At 34.6% G+C, this 18,761-nt stretch overlaps 1 protein-coding gene across 1 annotated transcript in view; it reads left to right on the forward strand.

The window, feature by feature from the left end:
• Nucleotides 1–18,761, forward strand: part of YTHDC1 (YTH domain containing 1) — a 146,880-nt gene that overhangs the window by 123,580 nt on the left and 4,539 nt on the right. Inside the window, exons 8-18 of the mRNA XM_042781216.1 lie at nt 2,163–2,252; nt 2,703–2,756; nt 3,272–3,366; nt 4,759–4,867; nt 5,048–5,165; nt 12,605–12,689; nt 13,815–13,981; nt 16,508–16,590; nt 17,790–17,826; nt 17,923–17,962; nt 18,073–18,135. Coding sequence (XP_042637150.1) covers nt 2,163–2,252; nt 2,703–2,756; nt 3,272–3,366; nt 4,759–4,867; nt 5,048–5,165; nt 12,605–12,689; nt 13,815–13,981; nt 16,508–16,590; nt 17,790–17,826; nt 17,923–17,962; nt 18,073–18,135 — 941 coding nt within the window. The remainder of the gene's footprint in view (nt 1–2,162; nt 2,253–2,702; nt 2,757–3,271; nt 3,367–4,758; nt 4,868–5,047; nt 5,166–12,604; nt 12,690–13,814; nt 13,982–16,507; nt 16,591–17,789; nt 17,827–17,922; nt 17,963–18,072; nt 18,136–18,761) is intronic.

An 18,761-nucleotide genomic window follows, 5' to 3' on the forward strand; every position in this document is an offset into this window, starting at 1 on the left:
AAATTAACAAGCTTTATTTTCAGTTCATATGTATGTTGTATTGATTCAGTGAGTCAAAAGTTCCTACTATGTGTCAGGTACTAAATAAGAATGTAGTCAGTGAGCAAAAACAGACATGTACGAGAAAAACTTTTGGGATTTGACAAAGTCACCTCTTTTCTGTCTGGATGAGATCCCCACTCATTTTGTAGAAAAAAAGTTTTAGTCTGATCACTTGAGAGGCTCTCCTGGTTTGCCATTGGGGAAAAAAAAAATAAAAATTTTTTGAAAGCCAGCTCTTTTTGCTTAATAGCTGGCTATTTAAAATATTATGCCCCCATGGTTGGCTGGCTATAAGTAGTCTTGGCCTTGTTTTTCTGCCTGTGTATGCAGGTTTTCTCTTCCCTTTCAGCCCTAAATTAGAAGTAAAGCTTTTTTGTTACATGTATATGAAGAAACAATTCTTAAAAAGTAAAGATGCTTAAACTAAAGAAAGGAACTTGAAATGTACTTGAGTTTTCCATTTTTAAACTCTTTATAATCCTCTTTCAAGAATAGTAAACTTTCTTTTCCATTTGGTCAATAAGAGTAGAGGATTGTATTCTTAAATCAGAGAACTTATATTTGCAGCCAAATTCTGCCATCCAGGAACTATGTGACCTTGGCCAACTTCTAACCCTCTCTCTCAGCTGAAGTTTCTTTATCTGTAAATGAAAATAATTTCCTATTTTATGAGCTTGTTTTGAAGATTAAGGGAGATATTTTATTTAAAACTTTTAAAATAGATTCAATTATTACTATATAGTGAGACATTGAATAAGTGTGATTGCTGATTCTTCTTTCTCAGCTTGTGATTATTTTTATAAAAGTAAATATGTGTATTTTCTCCCTTCATATTCTTTATCTCTCAGGTGAGGGATAAAGGGGCATAACATGATATTCTTAAAATAATAAACATAGGAGAACTTCATGCATTCCCTTTTAAATATACACATAGCCATATAAAGTGCCACATTAGGCTTGAAATGGTGTTTATATGATAGATAATACAAGCCTCTAGCTATTGGAGATTTTTAGCTTATGGAAGTACATAGATTGTCATTCAAATTTATAGATAAATTTTAAATTAAATTTGAAAATAAGATCAGGGAGGAAATGGTCAAGAAGAATGGAATTGAAGGGACAAAAGAAAGCAACCTGAAGGGAATCACTAATTCATTTTAGTGTATTTTTCTCCACTTGAAAAGCTTTGGTTCTGGGGTTCAGCAAACATTTTAAAGCCCAGTACAAAAGTTAACCTAGACAGGTTTGGAATTAACATTGTGATGAGGAATGATGGTATAATTTGGAGGAAAAAAAAAATACAGTGGTGCCTTGTGGATAGAAAGGAACAGAGTAAATTTTTATTGAAAGAAAAATAGTAATTACATTGTAGATATTTTTTTTCTTGGAAAACCACTCAAGATGATTTTTATACAAAATCTGTGAAAGCTGGAACCTTTGTAACATGGAAACTGCCAGAGAAAGAAAACTCAGTTGTTTTCCACTAATAGAGAACAATAGAAAAGTATTAATCCTGTACCTTGTTGAAGTTGGAAAATTTGCAAGACCTAGAAAAATAAGCCAGTTCCTGGTGAGTTCTAGCATACACAGGTTTCACTGTATATACAGAATCTCTGGGTGATACAAATGATTAATGCTCCAGGCTACTAATTGAATTGTTGGAGGTTCAAGGCCAGAGTCCATCCAGAGTCCCTCAGAAGAAAGGTCTGGTGACCTACTTCTGAAAAATCAGCGATAAAAAAATTAAAAACCTTGTGGAACACAGTTGTACTCTGACACACATAAGGCCACCATGAATTGGAATCAGCTCAGTGGCAACTGATGGTTTAGATGTAGGGCAGTTAAGTCCCTGATTTTGCAGTTACAGGCATATGTTTTGATTTCATTGAAATTGGTGTGAAAAACAATAATTTTGTAATAGTGTCTTTGAAGTGGAACACTTTTTCTGAGAAACTGAAGGCAAGAGAAAGATAAGCAATGACTAATACTTAATGGCTATATAGAAATCAGACATATTGTTACATGTATATGAGTATATATGTATAATATATTCCAATTTGAGTACTTGTGTTAGTTTTTATATTGTGATTTTTAAAAAATCTTGTTTGGATTCCTTTTAGATGAGAAAAAGAAGGAAAGGAAGAGAGCTAGAGGCATATCTCCAATTGTTTTTGATAGAAGTGGAAGCTCTGCATCAGAGTCATATGCAGGTATTCTCATTTTGTTACTGTATCTGACTGACTGGAGTGTAATCTGCTGTGAAGGCTGTAGTTTAGTGTGAACTTGTTGGTGTCCATAGTATTGATTTTTGGCATGTTCAATGTAGTAATTCTAGAGGAAACTAAGCTTTTTCTTATTATTTTAATCCTATTCTGTTACTGCTTAAGTGGAATTTTCACTTTTTTTTTTCTTGGAAGATGATGATTCAGTGACGAGTTTTCTGAGTGGGAAACTGTTCAAATATATATATTAAAAAAAATAAATCAAACAACCCAAAAAGCAAAACACTCGTACACATTGAGAAGTACTTTATTGTGTGTGTGGGTGCGCCAGGAAGAATAATTTGTCTTGAATGAGAATTATATGTGACAAGACTGTAGAAATTTTGTCTTATTTCTATTAAAGCTCAATCTGAACAAATGTACTTTGGCTAAATACAGGTTCAGAAAAGAAGCATGAGAAATTATCATCTTCCGTTCGTGCTGTCCGAAAAGGTATCATTTAAATTTGAAATTGTTTTCATTGCATGCTGCATTAAGTCATTATTTGCCTTATTGGTTTTCCATTAATGGTTGATTTTAATGTAGTAATGTTCCGATATATTACATTAAGGGGGGGCACAAAAGGTAATAACGTAGTCTTACACAGAGAGCTCTATGTCTGCTGGTTGTTATGTATCTTTTAAAAAAATAGACATTTCAGAATAATGGTGTATAATCGATTTTAAAAGCAATCTAAACAATTCTGCAAAATTTACAGACATTTTTATACTTAAATATGGATCTGAAATATCGGAACATCACTAGATTAGATTTACTTTCTTGCAGAGTGCTGGTGTCTTTTCTAAGCTTTGCATTTTTGTGTTGTGGCTTAGCTTTCCAGGTTGAGTGGGTGATTGTGAGTTTTAAAATTTTAGCTGGGTTGTGGAGGGCTAATATCCATTAGTACAGTTTGTACTTCTTTGTGTGATAATGGCCTATAGTTAATAATTTGGATTTCTTTTTTTCAGATCAAACCAGTAAACTCAAATATGTCCTTCAGGATGCAAGATTTTTCCTCATAAAGAGTAACAACCATGAGAATGTGTCACTTGCCAAAGCTAAGGTATTAGCATCTGTTCTGTCGACATTAACATGATCCTAGCATTTTTTTTTTAAGTGGGAAGTTGGGCTTAAGTATCTTGAGGAGTAAATATATAGTATAAGATAGTGTGATTTTCATGAAAACTGTAGAGCTAAAAAGCCAGGTTGCTATTTAGTATTGGGTTTGTGGCTTGTTAGGTAACCATTTTATGGTAAATTGTAGGAGTTGTCTTTAAATCTTTTAAAAATGATTTCAGGAATCAGAGTATTTGATTTTGAAGATTTTGTTTAATTTTATACTTTAGAAGATGTGTTTGTTGATTTTTGTGTTTCTGTCTTTATTTCGTTTCTAATATATTTGTTAACATCTTTTTTAAAGCTTCATGTGTTAACTTTGTTTTAAATTGATGTTTTACCCTTGAGCCTTTTTAACCATGAATTTTTTTTTTATTAGATTCATTGTATCTTACCCATCAAATTTGATCTCTACAGAAACAGCCATTCAGTTTTTGTTGTGTTTAGAAAGAAAAATTATCCAACAATCTTAGAAGAAATGAATTCTGTTGAAGGCAATGAATTTAATGACTTGAATGCATAGCTACTACCCAGGGTTAAGATTTTTTTGAAATTAAGATTTTTTTTTAAGAACTGTCTTAAAGGCCCACCCCAGACTTTACCAAAAGGATATGCCCAATTGCTATAAGATGTTGCATGTTATTAATTTTTTTCTTTGTTATTGGTACAAAAATACATCTTTGTTACACCAAATAACTGTCTCTCTGTTCTTCTTTTAAAATGAGTTTCTGTGCAGTTTCTACTGGTTTTTAGAAACTTTAAAGTTGCAGTAATCATATTCTGTATTGATTAAAATTAATTAATAATTGTGTTCCATTAGTTCCTGAAGAGTTAAAACACAGGCTTCTTTGGTCAAATTATTGATGCATAAATAACTGGAACTTAAATAGAATGACAAATACTAGAATCTTGAAATTCAATTTTACATTTATAAATACAGTAATTTTAAATTATTGATTAGATTGACAGGGAGATGAATGTTGCAGAATTTGTGATTCCCTTAAAACAGAATTTTTTTGCCATAGTAAATGGTTCTGATTTCAAAATAATTTTAGGTGATTGGTTTTATTACACAGAATTCTGTCCTAGAAGATTGGCCCTATAATGTGTGTACTAGTTATTTTAATGACTTTGTTAAGGGCTGGTAATTTCCTCCATGTTTCTTCTGTGCTTTTTATAAGTTAATACTGCATTATTTTGGCAATTGATGAATAAGACTTTTTATGGCTTACTTGAATTTACAATGCACCAAAATCAGTAGTCTTGCTCTTTTGCAAATAAAATTGGAAACATGAGATTTATAGTTAATTTCAATATGCAATCTTTGTTTTTTGGATAGGGTGTGTGGTCCACGCTGCCTGTAAATGAGAAGAAATTAAATGCTGCATTCAGATCTGCAAGAAGTGTGATCTTAATATTTTCTGTAAGAGAGAGTGGAAAATTTCAAGGTAAGAATTAAAATAATTTTAGTATTTAAAAATATATATTGATATTTGTATATTATGTTGTGGTTTGATTCTCTTAGAGTTTGTAAGACTTCTATCAGAATCATAGAAAATCTCATAATTTTGACATATAAAAACATTATATTGGCAGCTATATATTATGTTGTGATTTGATTCTCTTAGGGTTTGCAAGACTTTCTTCAGAATCACATCATGGAGGATCTCCTATACACTGGGTGCTTCCAGCAGGAATGAATGCTAAAATGCTAGGAGGAGTATTTAAAATTGACTGGATCTGCAGGTAAATATATAGAAACTACAAGGAAGGAGGGGTTTGGATGTGTCTGTGGGACGGGAGCTCTGGTGGCGTAGTGCCTAAGGCATTTGACTGCTAACCAGAAGATTGGTGGTTCAAACCCATCAGCCACTCCTCAAATGACGATTGGGCAGTCTGCTTCCTTAGTGATAGTGCCTTGAAAACCCAAGGAGGGGTCACTATGAGTTGGACCCTGCTTTACGGCAGTGAGGTTGGTTTTTTGGTTTATGTGGGACAGGGAGCCACCATTTTTGTGAGCAGGTGGTTAGTGAAAGAGAACAGAAGACAAAGATGAATAGTAATGTGGGCCAGCCTAAAGACTTAACTCCTTACCATAGGACAGTGAAGTAATATAAAGACATAAAGGCAATGATAGTAGGGTGAATAGTGTGTTAGACTGGTTATTAATAGAGTAGCAAAAGGTTTATGCTCTCAAATATTAAATAAATTATGGTTTATCTTGTCATGTGCATAAATGATTGTCCATGTACCAATATGGAAAGAGATGTTCAAGATAACGCATGAGAAAATAATATTTTAATGCTTATAATTAGAGTATTGAGATAATAGGAGATATCCCCACCCCCATTGCCCCAAGGAACCCTGGTAGTGCAGTGGTTGAAGCATTCAGCTGCCAACCAGCTATTCTGCTGGAGAAATTTGAGGCAGTGTGCTTCCATAAAGATTTACAGACTTGGAAACCCTATGGGGCTGTTCTACTCTGTCCTGAAGGGTCACTGTGAGTGAGAATTGACTCAAAGACAATGGGTTTTTGGTTCTCATTACTCTCAGGATTTTTAAAAATAAGTTCATAATTATTTATAAAATAAAATTATAAATTTTTAAAATGTGGTGGCAGCTTCTAGGGAGAAACAGGATAATGATTGTATTTTTAGCCAGGAGCTAGACAGTTTTGTTGTTTGTTGTTGTTTAGTGCCGTCGAGTCATTTCCGACTCATAGCGACCCCATGCACAGCAGAACGAAACACTGTCCTATCCCGTGCCAGCCCCACAATCCCTGCTATACTTGAGCTTATCATCGCAGCCACCGTATCAATCCATCTCGTTGAAGGCCTCCCCCTCTTTTGTCGACCCTCCACCCTACCAAGCATGACATCCTTCTCCAGGGAATGGTCCCTTCTGACAACATGATCAAATAGGTGAGACGAAGTCTGGCCATTCTTGCTTCCAAGGAGCATTCTGGCTGCACTTCCTCCAGGACAGATCTGTTAGTTCTTTTAGCAGTCCATGGTACTTTCAGCATTCTCCGCCAGCACCACAACTCAAAAGCATCAACTCTTCTTTGGTCTTCCTTATTCATTGACCAGCTCTCAAATGCATACGAGGTGATTTGGAAATATCATGGCTTGTGTCAGGCGTACCTTAGTCCTCAAGGAGATATCCTTGCTCCTCAGCACTTGAAACAGTTCCTTCGCAGTTGACTTTCCCAGTGCTACACGTCGTCTAATGTCCTGACTGCTGCTTCCGTTGGCATCGATTGTAGAACCAAGCAACGTGAATTCCTTGACAACCTCAATCTTCTCTCCATTGATTGTGATGCTGCTCATTGGTCCAGTTGTGAGGATTTTTGTTTTCTTTATATTGAGATGTAATCCATACTGCAGACTGTACTCTTCAACCTTCATCAGTAGGTGCCTTAAGTCATCCTCACTTTCAGCAAGCAGAGTTGTATCGTCTGCATATCTCAGGTTGTTAATGATTCTTCCTCCAATCCTGATACCACGTTTTTCTTCATACAGTCCAGCTTCTCGGATTATTTGCTCAGCTTAGATATTTATTATTAGTTTTATAACTGATTATAAAGCCCAAAAGAAAGGTTTGTCAGTGTTACGTTGTATGGCTAATAACAGTAGTCCCTGTCCCACATAAACCAAAAAACCAACCTCACTGCTGTCGAACTGGGTCCGACTCATAGTGACCCCTCCTTGGGTTTCTGAGGCCTTCCTCAGAAGGAAGGTTGGGCAGTCCTACTTGTGTAGTGATACCGCCTCGGAAACCCAAGGAGGGGTCGCTATGAGTTGGGGCGACTTGATGGCACATAACAACAACATCACTACGGAAGCAGATTGCCCAGTCTTTCTTCCAAGGAGTGGCTGGTGGGTTAACAGTAGGGGTTATCATTGGAAAATATTTGGTGGTGATACTCCCTTGGGAATAAAGAACTGATTATCTCTTTCAAATTAGTTGCAGTAGAGCTCTTTTTTTTTTTTTATATACACGTGTGTGTGTGTATTATTTGTGTGTGTGTGTGTGTGTAAAGCCCATTTCAGCAATTTAAAAGTGTACAATTCAGTGACATTAGTTACTTTAACCATTTTGTGTTGTTACCATACCCACTACCCATTTCCAAAAGTTTTACATCACCCCAAATAAGAACTTAGTACACTGCACTAGTAAATCCCATTCCTTCCTCCCCGCAGTCCTTGGTAACTTTTATAGTAAACTTTTCTGTCTGTGTACTTGCCAGTTTTAGATATTCATGTAAATGGAATTATATGTTTTTCTTTTTGTACCTAACTTATTTCACTCAGCATAATGTTTCAGGGTTCATCCATTACTGACAGTATGTATCAGAATTTTATTTTCTTTATGGCTAAATGACAAATCTTGTTTTGAATGTTACTTTTCTATTAATGTTCATTTTCATAATATTAGTAAGAAAGCATTCTTCTTAATTTTAAAAGATTTACTTTATTCACAGATTACTCAGTTTTATTCCTCTTCATTTGCTTATTGGTACTAGTTTGAAGTGTATATAGTAGTAAAAGAAGTAAAACCCCAAATAGTCCATACTAAACATTGGGTGCAAAATTTGGGGTAGTAAAGTGGTTTTGTTATTTTAAAGTAAGTTTTTGGTTATGTAGAACCTAGAAAGAATTTTTTAAAATAAAAAAAAAACTTTAGATTTTTTTTGAAGTACTAAGAAACCTTGTTAAAGAATAATTTTACAGTTCTTAATAGTTCTAGAGGGCATGCAGTATTACTGAATTGGTACTTCATTGGGTAAGTTACTTAAACTCTTAGTTATTTTCTGTATACAATAAAAACTTCCTTTCACTTGCAGAATTACAAAGATCTAACTAATAGAAATGCTGAGGTCTTTGTTGTCAGTAGCAATAACTACTAGTGGGGGGAAAAAAAAACCACACTGTCAATCGAATTTATTTGACTCATAGCGACATGGGTTTCTGAGGCGGTATCTTTATGGAAGTAGATTGCCCAGTCTTCCTTCTGAGGAGTGCCTGCTGTGTTTGAACTGCCAGCCTTCTGGTTAGCAGTCAAATGCCTTAGGCACTACATCACTAGAGGTCCCAATAACTGCCATATATATATATACAGATATACATATGTGTTAAGAAGTCTTTGGCTTTAATAATAACTAGAGATAATTTTCTTTAGGTGTAGTCCCTAAATCACTTCCGTCAGTAATGATTATTAAAAATGCACATTCCTGAGACCCATCCCAATCTTGTTGAATCTCAGGCAGGTGTTTTGTAGGCACACTGGAGTTTGAGATAAGGTGAGAATTAATTGGTAAATACTAGAGGGATGCCTCAAAAGTGATTTATTTAAGTGGCTACCTGGAATTAGTAGTTCAAGGTAAGGCAGTAATCTATGAAATATTACTCATCTGGAATTAAATTGACTATTTCTTTTATACTCATACCAAGTAACCTATTTCTCTTTCCTTACATGATCGCACCATTATTATGTAAACTTTTAATAACCTTATCGTTACTCAAAACATAAAAAACTGTGCTTTTATGTTTGTCTGTTAAGTTTGCCTATTTGCTTAACCACTTAGGTCAGACCATGGTCCATAGGAACCTCAATAAGATAGCGATCTGTAGGCTTCGTAGCACATTAGCTCAGAAGATAATTGTTAGGATGCCTATTCTGTAATTGTGATCTTGGAAAGAGAAGATACAGTAAGGATGATAGCCATAAATGAAGGACCTGCAAAATTTTTCTTAATTTATTCAAATTCTTAGGTGATTCCTGAGCCTTGTTTTGCCTGAGGCCTTACAGATCTCTGTGATATCTTGGCTGATGTTAATTAATGTGTTAAAACAGTGGGCACATACCTTTTGAATCTAGTTACACCCAATATCAGCAAAGAATCACAACCCCAAATGACTCAATCAGCTGGGCATGTGCCTTTATTTTGGATATTGAATATACCATTACTTATATTTAAATTAAAGTTTTATTTTTATTCTGTGATATTTTGTGGTCTTCCTGTATATTACAGGCTATGGAATTTCATTTGTTATTTTCTTACATCTGTTCTTTAACTGGCAAAATAGAGGAAAATTTAAGTAACTTTTTCTTTTTGTAGCACACTTTTAAAAATTTTTATTTCTTTGTTGAGAATATACACAGCAAAAATACACCAGCTCAGTACTTTATACGTGTACAACTAAGAAACATTGATTACATTCTTTGAATTTTGCAACCATTCTTACCCTCCTTTTCTGTGTTCCTCCCCCATTAATGTGAACTCACTGCATCCTATGTTTTCTATCTAATCTTTTGAATTGGATTTGTCACTTTGGTCCCTTATAGATAAGTCTTAGAAAGAGTACACTGCTCCAGACAGACGTTTTTTAATAGTTAAGCAAAATTGTTGTTTAGTTTTAAGAGGACTTCAGGAGATATTTCTGGTTTAAAGATCAAAGTTTAAACATCATCTCAGGGCAGAAATTTTTTATGGGTTCCGTTCAGCTTTCACGACTCTAGAAAGCCTGAAATCCGTAAGAATTGGAAATTCTGTTCTGCACATTCTCCTTTTTGATCACTTTTTCTGTGTAATCTTTGATCAAAGTGTTCCATAATGGCAGCTGGGCACCACCCAGTTCTTCTGGTCTCATGGCAGAGGAGGCAGTTGTTCATGGAGGGATTTAGCCACACATTCTATATCCTCTATTCCTGACTCTTGTTTCCTCTGTTGTTCCGGGTGAATAGAAACAAATTGTTCCTTGGATAGGTATTTGCCAGCTTTTAAGCCCTCCCTCCATCCCTCCATATACTCCACAACAAACTAGGAGGTAGAATAGAAGCACTAAACATGTTAACTAGGTCAGTTAACTTACATGTGCCATGAATCCTTGAACCTTAAACCTCCAAATCAAGGTTAAAAAAGTATTAAACAAAATACAGAGAAAGTTCACTAGCTCTTTTTGGGATTTCTAAGCTTTTAGTATAGTCTTTTGTTGGGTATTAGTTACCTAATGATAGTCTTTTAATCTCTGACAACTGGAAAAGGAGAAATAAGAGTGTGTGTGTGTGTGTGTGTGTGTACACATTCTTTGAACTGCCCTTGATGTAAAGTAGGATGTGTACTAGACCAAGACCAAGAAAGCTTTTAACAGTACCTACTGGATAGTTCCATCATTTATTACACCCTTCCCCATACACATGTATCTCTACCACCACAAAGCATGCTGTCCTGTTAAAATTTACCTTTAGATATATATCAGTTTTTCCCCTGAGATTTAAAAAAGTTATGTAAATTCTGAGTGTTCAATAGTTACCTTAAAGAAAATTCTCCTAAAGTTAGAATAAATGGTTATGTAGCTTTTCCATTGGACTGAACTACTTGATTGTGTTTTTCTGTCTCCATTATGCCTTTCCTCAAGCCTTTCTCTTTGCTTCAAATAAAACCCTGACTTACTTTTCAGTGTATGGCTACCTGTGTTACTTTTCTTTCAGGCTTATCCCATATGCCATTTCTAAGAAGCATTTTCTGATTACTTCCTTTTCCTTCAAAATAGATATAGCCGCCCCCATTTGAAAAAGAAAATGTGTATCCTGTTTATGTCACCCACTGCCTTATGTTTGTGTGTGCTTGTTTATTCTTTGGCTGATGTGATGATATGGAAGAAAGTTTGGGGATTCAAGTGCTACTTTTTATTGTAGTAAACTTTGATGTCCTTTGAACTGGCGGTTTCATTTGTGTAGTGGGTACAATAAATACTCATTTAATTAAAACTAATTTTAAAATTTGACATTACTTTTTATGTAAGTATAGGTATGCATCACTTAATGTCTGTTTAAACAGTGTCCAACAGCGTATACATATCTGTATACTTTTTTAAAAAAAGAAAGCAGTTTTCCTTATGTCTTTAAAGACATAAGGGTTTGGGTTTTGGGGTTCTAAAGACCCCAAGCCCAGATTCTTCTCAGTACTGGACCACCAGTGTGGGTAGAAAACAGGTAGGTGAGGCAGAGGGTATAAGTCTGGGTTTGGCTTTGTCCTGTGGGCTCTTGGGCAGTTGGGGCTGGGGCCGGGGCTGTCCTGCTGCTGTGGAGAGCAGACAGCAGCTGGGGCTGGTCACACTGCTCCCTTTCCCACTCTCTGCCTCTTGCTTTGCTTCTGCGGTAGCTCTCTCAGCCATCACCATTGCTGCTATTCAGTCCTCTGCCAGTAGCAGCAGCAGCAAGGAAAGTAACCAGGAGCAGGCTCGCATAAAGTTTTAACCTCGTGTTTGTATAGAGTCCAAATCATATAACATCCTAATTCACAAAACTTAACCATGGACAGTAAGTGATACATACCTATAAATAAAATCATCAAATGCTGTTAATTTCTGATTAGTTTTTGGCAACCAACAATGTTTATCTTTGCCCTTTTTGTGTTCATTTTGCTAATAGATAACAGACTGTACAAATACAGATTATCTTTTTTAAATTTAGTGAGGCCATTTTACTCTCTTATTCTCATTTTAAATAATAAAACTGGCTCAAGAGTGTTGATACTGCCCTGTAGTAAGAACGGTAAGTAGAAAGTTGAGGACATGATTAATACACACAAATACATAAATTTATAAATAAACATTAGTATTGTACAGCTCAAGAGCCATCTCATGGATGGTGGGGGATATTGCTTTATTGAATGTGGGAGATAACTTGAATCTGAGAAAGCAACCTTCACCCAAGGGTAAGGAACCTTTCTGTTTTTGTTTGTTATTAACTAGGTAAGATTCAGCTTCTTGTTGATATAAAAATGGTAACTAAAGTTGTTGGAGATGCTGAAACAAGGCCTGTGCTTAATATTGTACATAAGCTATACCATGTGCAAACTAAAAACAACAAGGAAATGGGTGGTGATTATTCTTGTTTATAAGATGAAGAAACTCAGGCTCAAAGAAGTTGAGAGAGAGAGAACACAATCTGGGATTTAAAACTCAGAACTGTCTTGTTTCCAAAGCCCATCTGTGGACAAAGTTGTAAGAGCTCTTCTCTGAAAGGGTTCTCTCTATAGGAAATAAGCTCTACCAGTCTAAGTGGTTCTTGACATTTTAGTTCATTTAAACCATAATTAACATAGGTATCCACTACTTACGTGATATAAGGTCCTTATAAGATTCTGTGAAATATAAGTGGTAACACTTTGTATTTAGGCGTGAATTACCCTTCACTAAGTCGGCTCATCTTACCAATCCTTGGAATGAACATAAGCCAGTAAAGATCGGACGTGATGGACAGGTTTGTCATTTTAATTACTTCTTTTAGAACACACATTTAATTGACCCATTTAGAAATCTTGATTGAAAGACAATTTTTAAAACCATTTCTGAGAGAATTGATATGAAAGATAAGGAAAAATACTTTTTATTTGGAGCTCAAGTTTACTATGATTACAACAGATTAGTAAGAACTACATTGATGTTAAAATACAGGTAGTTTTCTATGGGAGTTTCTTTATATAATTGAAGGGAAAGTTTTTCAAGAGCACTGGTTTATGTGTTTTTTTTTTTTTTTTATTAACACTGTTTAACAGATTCATACTTTGTATGATACATTTAGAAATGCTATTTAACATCTTGAGGGTTTCTGAATAGAAGGGAGCTTTAGGAAAAGAAGATTAAGTGCCTTTGTTTCTCAAGTCTGCAGATTAAATTGAACGTATGCATTGATGTGAAATAGACCTAAATCTTTGCCCTCTGTAGTTTCCCTTCATGATTCAGAACTAGAAGTAGTATTGTTTCCATAGCTCATAATTGAAAATGTTGGTAATTGAAAAAGTTAATTGTAGAAAACTCATCTATAGGCTAGTCCACCTTTATAGTTAATCTAATATATATCAGTGTATTTAGCAGTTGATAATTATTAATGTTATTGACACACATTAACATAATTAAATGATTAATTTGTTAGTATCAGTTAATATAATTTATGTTTGTTCTTCGTGACTTAAGATACTGATTCTTGCAAATTAGATGCCACATAAAAGTATTTTCATGGAAATTAATATATATATTTTTCTTCCATTATATTAAGATAGATGGCTTTGTTCTGGTGTTTTTGTATTTTGCACAAAGAATATTCTTTTGCAGAAAGTGATTGTTGCAGTCAGAATTTTAAGCAACTGCATTGCGTGTCTACCCTTAGAGATACCATAGTTTCTAGTTTTACTCTTTATATAAATATATGAAACACTTTTGAAAGATTTTTTAAATCAGGAAGATGTGTAAATGCAATTCCATTTGATCCTGAATCCTGAGAAGGAAGCTTCTAAGACACTCTTCTTGGTCTGTACATCAGGAAAGTGCAAGTCTGTTGAAAGGTTCTCCTATGCCAGCTTGTAAATTGCTACTTTTCTTATTCCAGGAAATTGAACTTGAATGTGGAACCCAACTTTGTCTTCTGTTTCCTCCTGATGAAAGTATTGACTTGTATCAGGTCATTCATAAAATGCGTCATAAGAGAAGAATGCATTCTCAGCCCCGATCAAGAGGACGTCCATCCCGTCGAGAACCAGTCCGGGATGTGGGAAGGTTAGAAACGTTCTTTGGACTGATAATAGGCACATGTGTCAGAATAACATGATGGAGGAATGTGATTCGTCAAAAGTTTGTCCTGCGGTAAAGAAGAAAGAGAAAATCCTCAAATCAAGCTGCATGGACTAGTTTGTGGCTTCATTGAGGATTTCACATGGTCACCTTGGTCTCTGTCATTTTTCAAGAGGAAAATGGGGATCTTTCCTTTGCAGAAAAAATGTTTGCTAAAGAGTGATAGCTAGTTTAGATTAGATAATTTTCTTATAATATAATTGAAATGAGGTAGGCATTTGTTACTAAGAACAGGCTAGAAAGGAAGAGGAGGAGGAAGTCTTTATTTGCAAAAGTTGTTAATATTTTGTAAAAAGCCTTTTCTTTCAGGTGTGTCTCTGGATAAGCCTTATCAGATATGGGACTTTTAAAAAGGATCACTAATATCTTTTCAGAAGATGACGCCTCGTTTAGAGGATAAAATATTTTAAGTTATTTTGATATTCAAGAGGAGCATTATTGGGACTGTTTGAAATTTTACCACCGTGATGTGTTAACCCCATTGCCAGATATTCTCTAACATGTACCCACTGAATTCACACATCTTGCTGAGCTTCTGAAAACAATAGGTTCTTTCCAAAGGGGATCAAGTGGCCCTGGGAGACCCGGCAACAAACCAAAAAGAAGGGCTGTTGCTGTGTCTATTTACAACTTTTCCAGATGCTGGCAGTACCTGTGGACTTAACAGTGTTTATTAGAGGATCGCCATGGTTATTGATCACTACCTTATGAACTAAACAGCATTTTCCAGGAAAAGGGGGTTTAACTTGTTACAGAATTGGAGAAGTCTTTGCAAAGGACTGATTTAAGCCCTTCTATCCAACACCTTCCCTTGTATAGATTTGCATACAGCTAAATCTAAAATATTCTGCTAAAGACTGTTGGAAGTGTGGTTGATGGGATGAAACCTTTGGTTAAGTTTCCTTTGGTGGAAACATCCTGTGGTAGGTACAGATAATCCAACAAGAGTCCCCATTTCTTTGAGCTTAACAAGGACGCTGGAGTAGGTAGGAGGAAACCTGGCAGAGTCCCCTTATTTTTGGCCTAAAAGGACTGAGCACCGAGATGTCTTTTGAAGTTTTAAGCTAAGAGGTTTCCAGTGCAATACAGTATATACAAGTGAAGTTTTTACCTCAGTGTTGCAATGGACTGCAAACTATACTTATTACACCACTACACCTCCTCTCAAGCCTGCCAGGGCCTCCATTTATGTATGTGGCTTACAGCTTAAAGTCAGTAGTTGGACTACTATATGAACTGTTACTATCATGTTTTATACCGGTCGTAAATGCACTACCCAAACTACAAGAAAGCGGTATGTTTGTTTTTTAAACCAGCTTTTAATTTTCTTAGTTTTATTTATTGTAGATGCAACTGCTTTTGTTGTGTTGGGGGGCTTGGGGTTATTGCACTTAACTTTGCAGTTTGACTAAATGAAACAGTTGAACTTGTGTTATTGAAAACGGTATTCAGAAAACTTAGCTAAAAAACAGTGATACCAGGTTGTTTAGAGTTTTTATTTGACATAAAGGGTAAAAAGCTATATTTATTAGTAAAAAACTTGAAATTTTTTTTTTTTCTTTTAAATATTGTTTACCTCAACTCAATGCTAATGAGTAAAATGAAGTGTATTTAATGATGTCTGAAAACAACCATCGAGATTTATGGAAGACAGTAAAGAGCACCTCTCTGCAGACAGTAAAATTTCACCTTCTAAAGAATATACTTTGAATTAGTTTTATGAACTATGTATTAAGACTCTGATACTATTACTTGCCAGTTTTACATTATGGCACTGTCTTTGGAAAAAAAAATTTCCTTAATTCCTAAATGTTATTAACTGTAGAAATTAGTTTTTCCCAAGTATTAAAATTTTTAAAACTTCCATGTAAATTTACTTTAAGTATCAGATTTTCTGTATGATTATGTGAAAAGTACAGTTACATGCAAAGCAGAAGAAAATTTTAAGAATTTCTTCATTTTGTTTAGATTTATCCAAAAATGACTTAAATAAGTTAAAATATATAGGTTTTAGTTAATGTATAATGACAGTAGGTTTTTTTTTCCTTTTTCTTTTTTCTTTTTTGCTTTTCACCTGAATGGAATGGAGACAGTATTTTGGAAAGTGTTTTGTTAAACTGGGTATTTAGTTTTATGGTGATAGGTTTACTTTTGCTTAGAACACTAAAATGTGCTATACATGCATTGAGCAGGTGGTTTTCTCTGTGAGTCTCCTTATAGCATGAGATTGTAGATGGTAGGGTAATAACTTTAAACAATATATCGAAGGTTTGGTTTATAATAATTTGGAGGAATTAAAATTTAGGAATTTCAAGGTTATTTGCTAACCAAAAATTAGGACTTTTTAAGGGAAATAATGAACTATTCTTTGTCTCTGTCAAAAGCTCTTGCTTTGATGTTTATTCTCTCAGCTGTTTATGGTTTAATTTCTAATGTGTCTAATTTGTGTAGGCGTCGACCAGAAGATTATGATATTCATAACAGCAGAAAGAAACCAAGGATTGACTATCCCCCTGAGTTTCATCAGAGACCAGGTTAATATTTTATAATCCTGCAGATATTTGACTTAGAATTATTTAAAAACATACATATACTTCTATCATACTCCTAAACTTTTAAAATTGAGAAACTTTAGGATGTGAGTACTAAGCCTTAGGAAATCTCATTAACAGTTCCTCCCTACTCCATCATAGTTGTCTAGTATATTCCAGTATAATTTGTTACCATAATCTATTATCTGAAATAACTAATCTGTAATTATTGCAAAAATGGAAACTTACCTGCACATGTATATAAAAATAAAGTCAGGGAAAGCTAATGACCTATTCTCTTAGCTTTTTATTCCCTGTGGTACAGCAATTTATATGGCATTTAGGTGTAACAGAAACTGAAATTATGTCATATGTTTTTAACTAGAATAATTTAATTTCATGTTTTTTGAGAGGAATAGAGGCACATTTGGTTTGTAATCTAAAGGCAGCTTTTCACTTAGTCTGTGCCTCATTGGCAAACTGTGTTCAAGGAAAGACACATATTTAAAACATAGTCAGTGGGACACTTAAAATACTTAGACAGTTTGGAAATAGGTGTTAGTAAACACTAATAGCACTGTTAAACAAGTGGCTTGATAGATCTCATTCTTTCTTAAACTGGGAGACTTCTTGAAAGTGAAATTAATTTTTCCCCAGAAATACGGGTGCTTAGGTGTTTTTATATTTTAATTTACTGGGTCCTGACGAAGAGAAGGAGAAGAAAGAATATTTCTCTTTATCTCCATGGTCCTTCATTTTTATAATTTTGTTTTCCTCTCATTTGCATTTTTAAAAACTATGGTTGACTTAGTAAGGCCTGTATGTACATACTCAAGATGGAACATAAATATTTGTTTTAAGAAAGTCCTATTACAGTGTTTCTTAAATATTTCTTTGCCCTTATTCCTGCTTTGGTGCAGAATGAAGAAATGTTCTATCTAGACAGATTTGGGGTATGAAGATTCATACCAAAGCCTCTCTAACAGTAACAGTTCATAATTCTGTGGTATGAAGTTATTTAGGTGCTTTCCATGTTATTGTGTAAACCGAGAAGAAAATTTGAAAATGGAGTAATACCGTAGCAGCACTTAAGGTACATATTTCATGGAAAAAACTGAATTGAGTGGTAAGGAAGGTTTAATTATAATGCCGTCATAAAAATTTATATATATCATATACTAAAATGCTTGCTGTTTGAACAGGGTATTTAAAGGATCCACGATACCAGGAAGTAGACAGGTAAGTTGGGCTCACTCTTGTTTAGTTTTGAATTACGTTCTTGGAACTAGTTTATGAATTACCTGAATTTAGTTTCACAAATCTTATTCCCAACAGACGATTTTCAGGAGTTCGTCGAGATGTGTTTTTAAATGGGGTAAGCATTTCATTTTATAGAATTCACATAGATAAAATCAGGATCTGATTTATTTTTGTAGTTCTGGGGTGATTTGTATTTAATATTGACATTATCATCTTTCATTTTAGTCCTACAATGATTATGTGAGGGAATTTCATAACATGGGACCACCACCACCTTGGCAAGGAATGGTTTGTATCCTGTTTTTGCAAGTTATTTAACTTCATTTGCAGCTCCTAATATTATGGGTACTTACTTGGCCTATGATTAGTACAGTTATTTGTTAACTTAAAATACATATGTAAAATTAATAAGGAGGTGTTGATATGTTATTAATAGTACAAGCTTAACTAGTAAGTATAATAGCTTATTGTAGTGGTTACTACAGACTACTTGGATTCAGTTATTTTCCCTTGTTTTTCCAACTCTGTGACCTTGGACAGGTTCATCATTTGCAGAACATAATGGTCATTAATTTATTCTGTCTTATTATTATAAAGCAAATATTTAGTGCTACCCTGTGCAAAGCACTGGGCTTACTTTATGTATACAGTGGTGAGAGAAAATGTGCATTTTGCTTATTCTTGTGTGTTTACAATTTAATGGAGTAGTATCAAACTTATCGGGATTATTAAGAAGATAAATTAACAAAATGCATATAAAGGTTAGTACAGTGCCCACTAAGGAGCTCTGGTTGGCATGGTGCCTAAGGCATTTGACTGCTAACCAGAAGGTTGGCAGTACAAACCCGCCAGCCATTCTGTGGGAGAAAGATGGGGCAATCTACTTCCAGAAAGATTTGTTGTTGTTGTTGTTG

This window comes from Orycteropus afer, unplaced genomic scaffold (genome assembly GCF_000298275.1).
Source record: "Orycteropus afer afer isolate SDZICR_OR568_19922 unplaced genomic scaffold, OryAfe1.0 scaffold00098, whole genome shotgun sequence".
NCBI lineage: Eukaryota > Metazoa > Chordata > Mammalia > Tubulidentata > Orycteropodidae > Orycteropus > Orycteropus afer.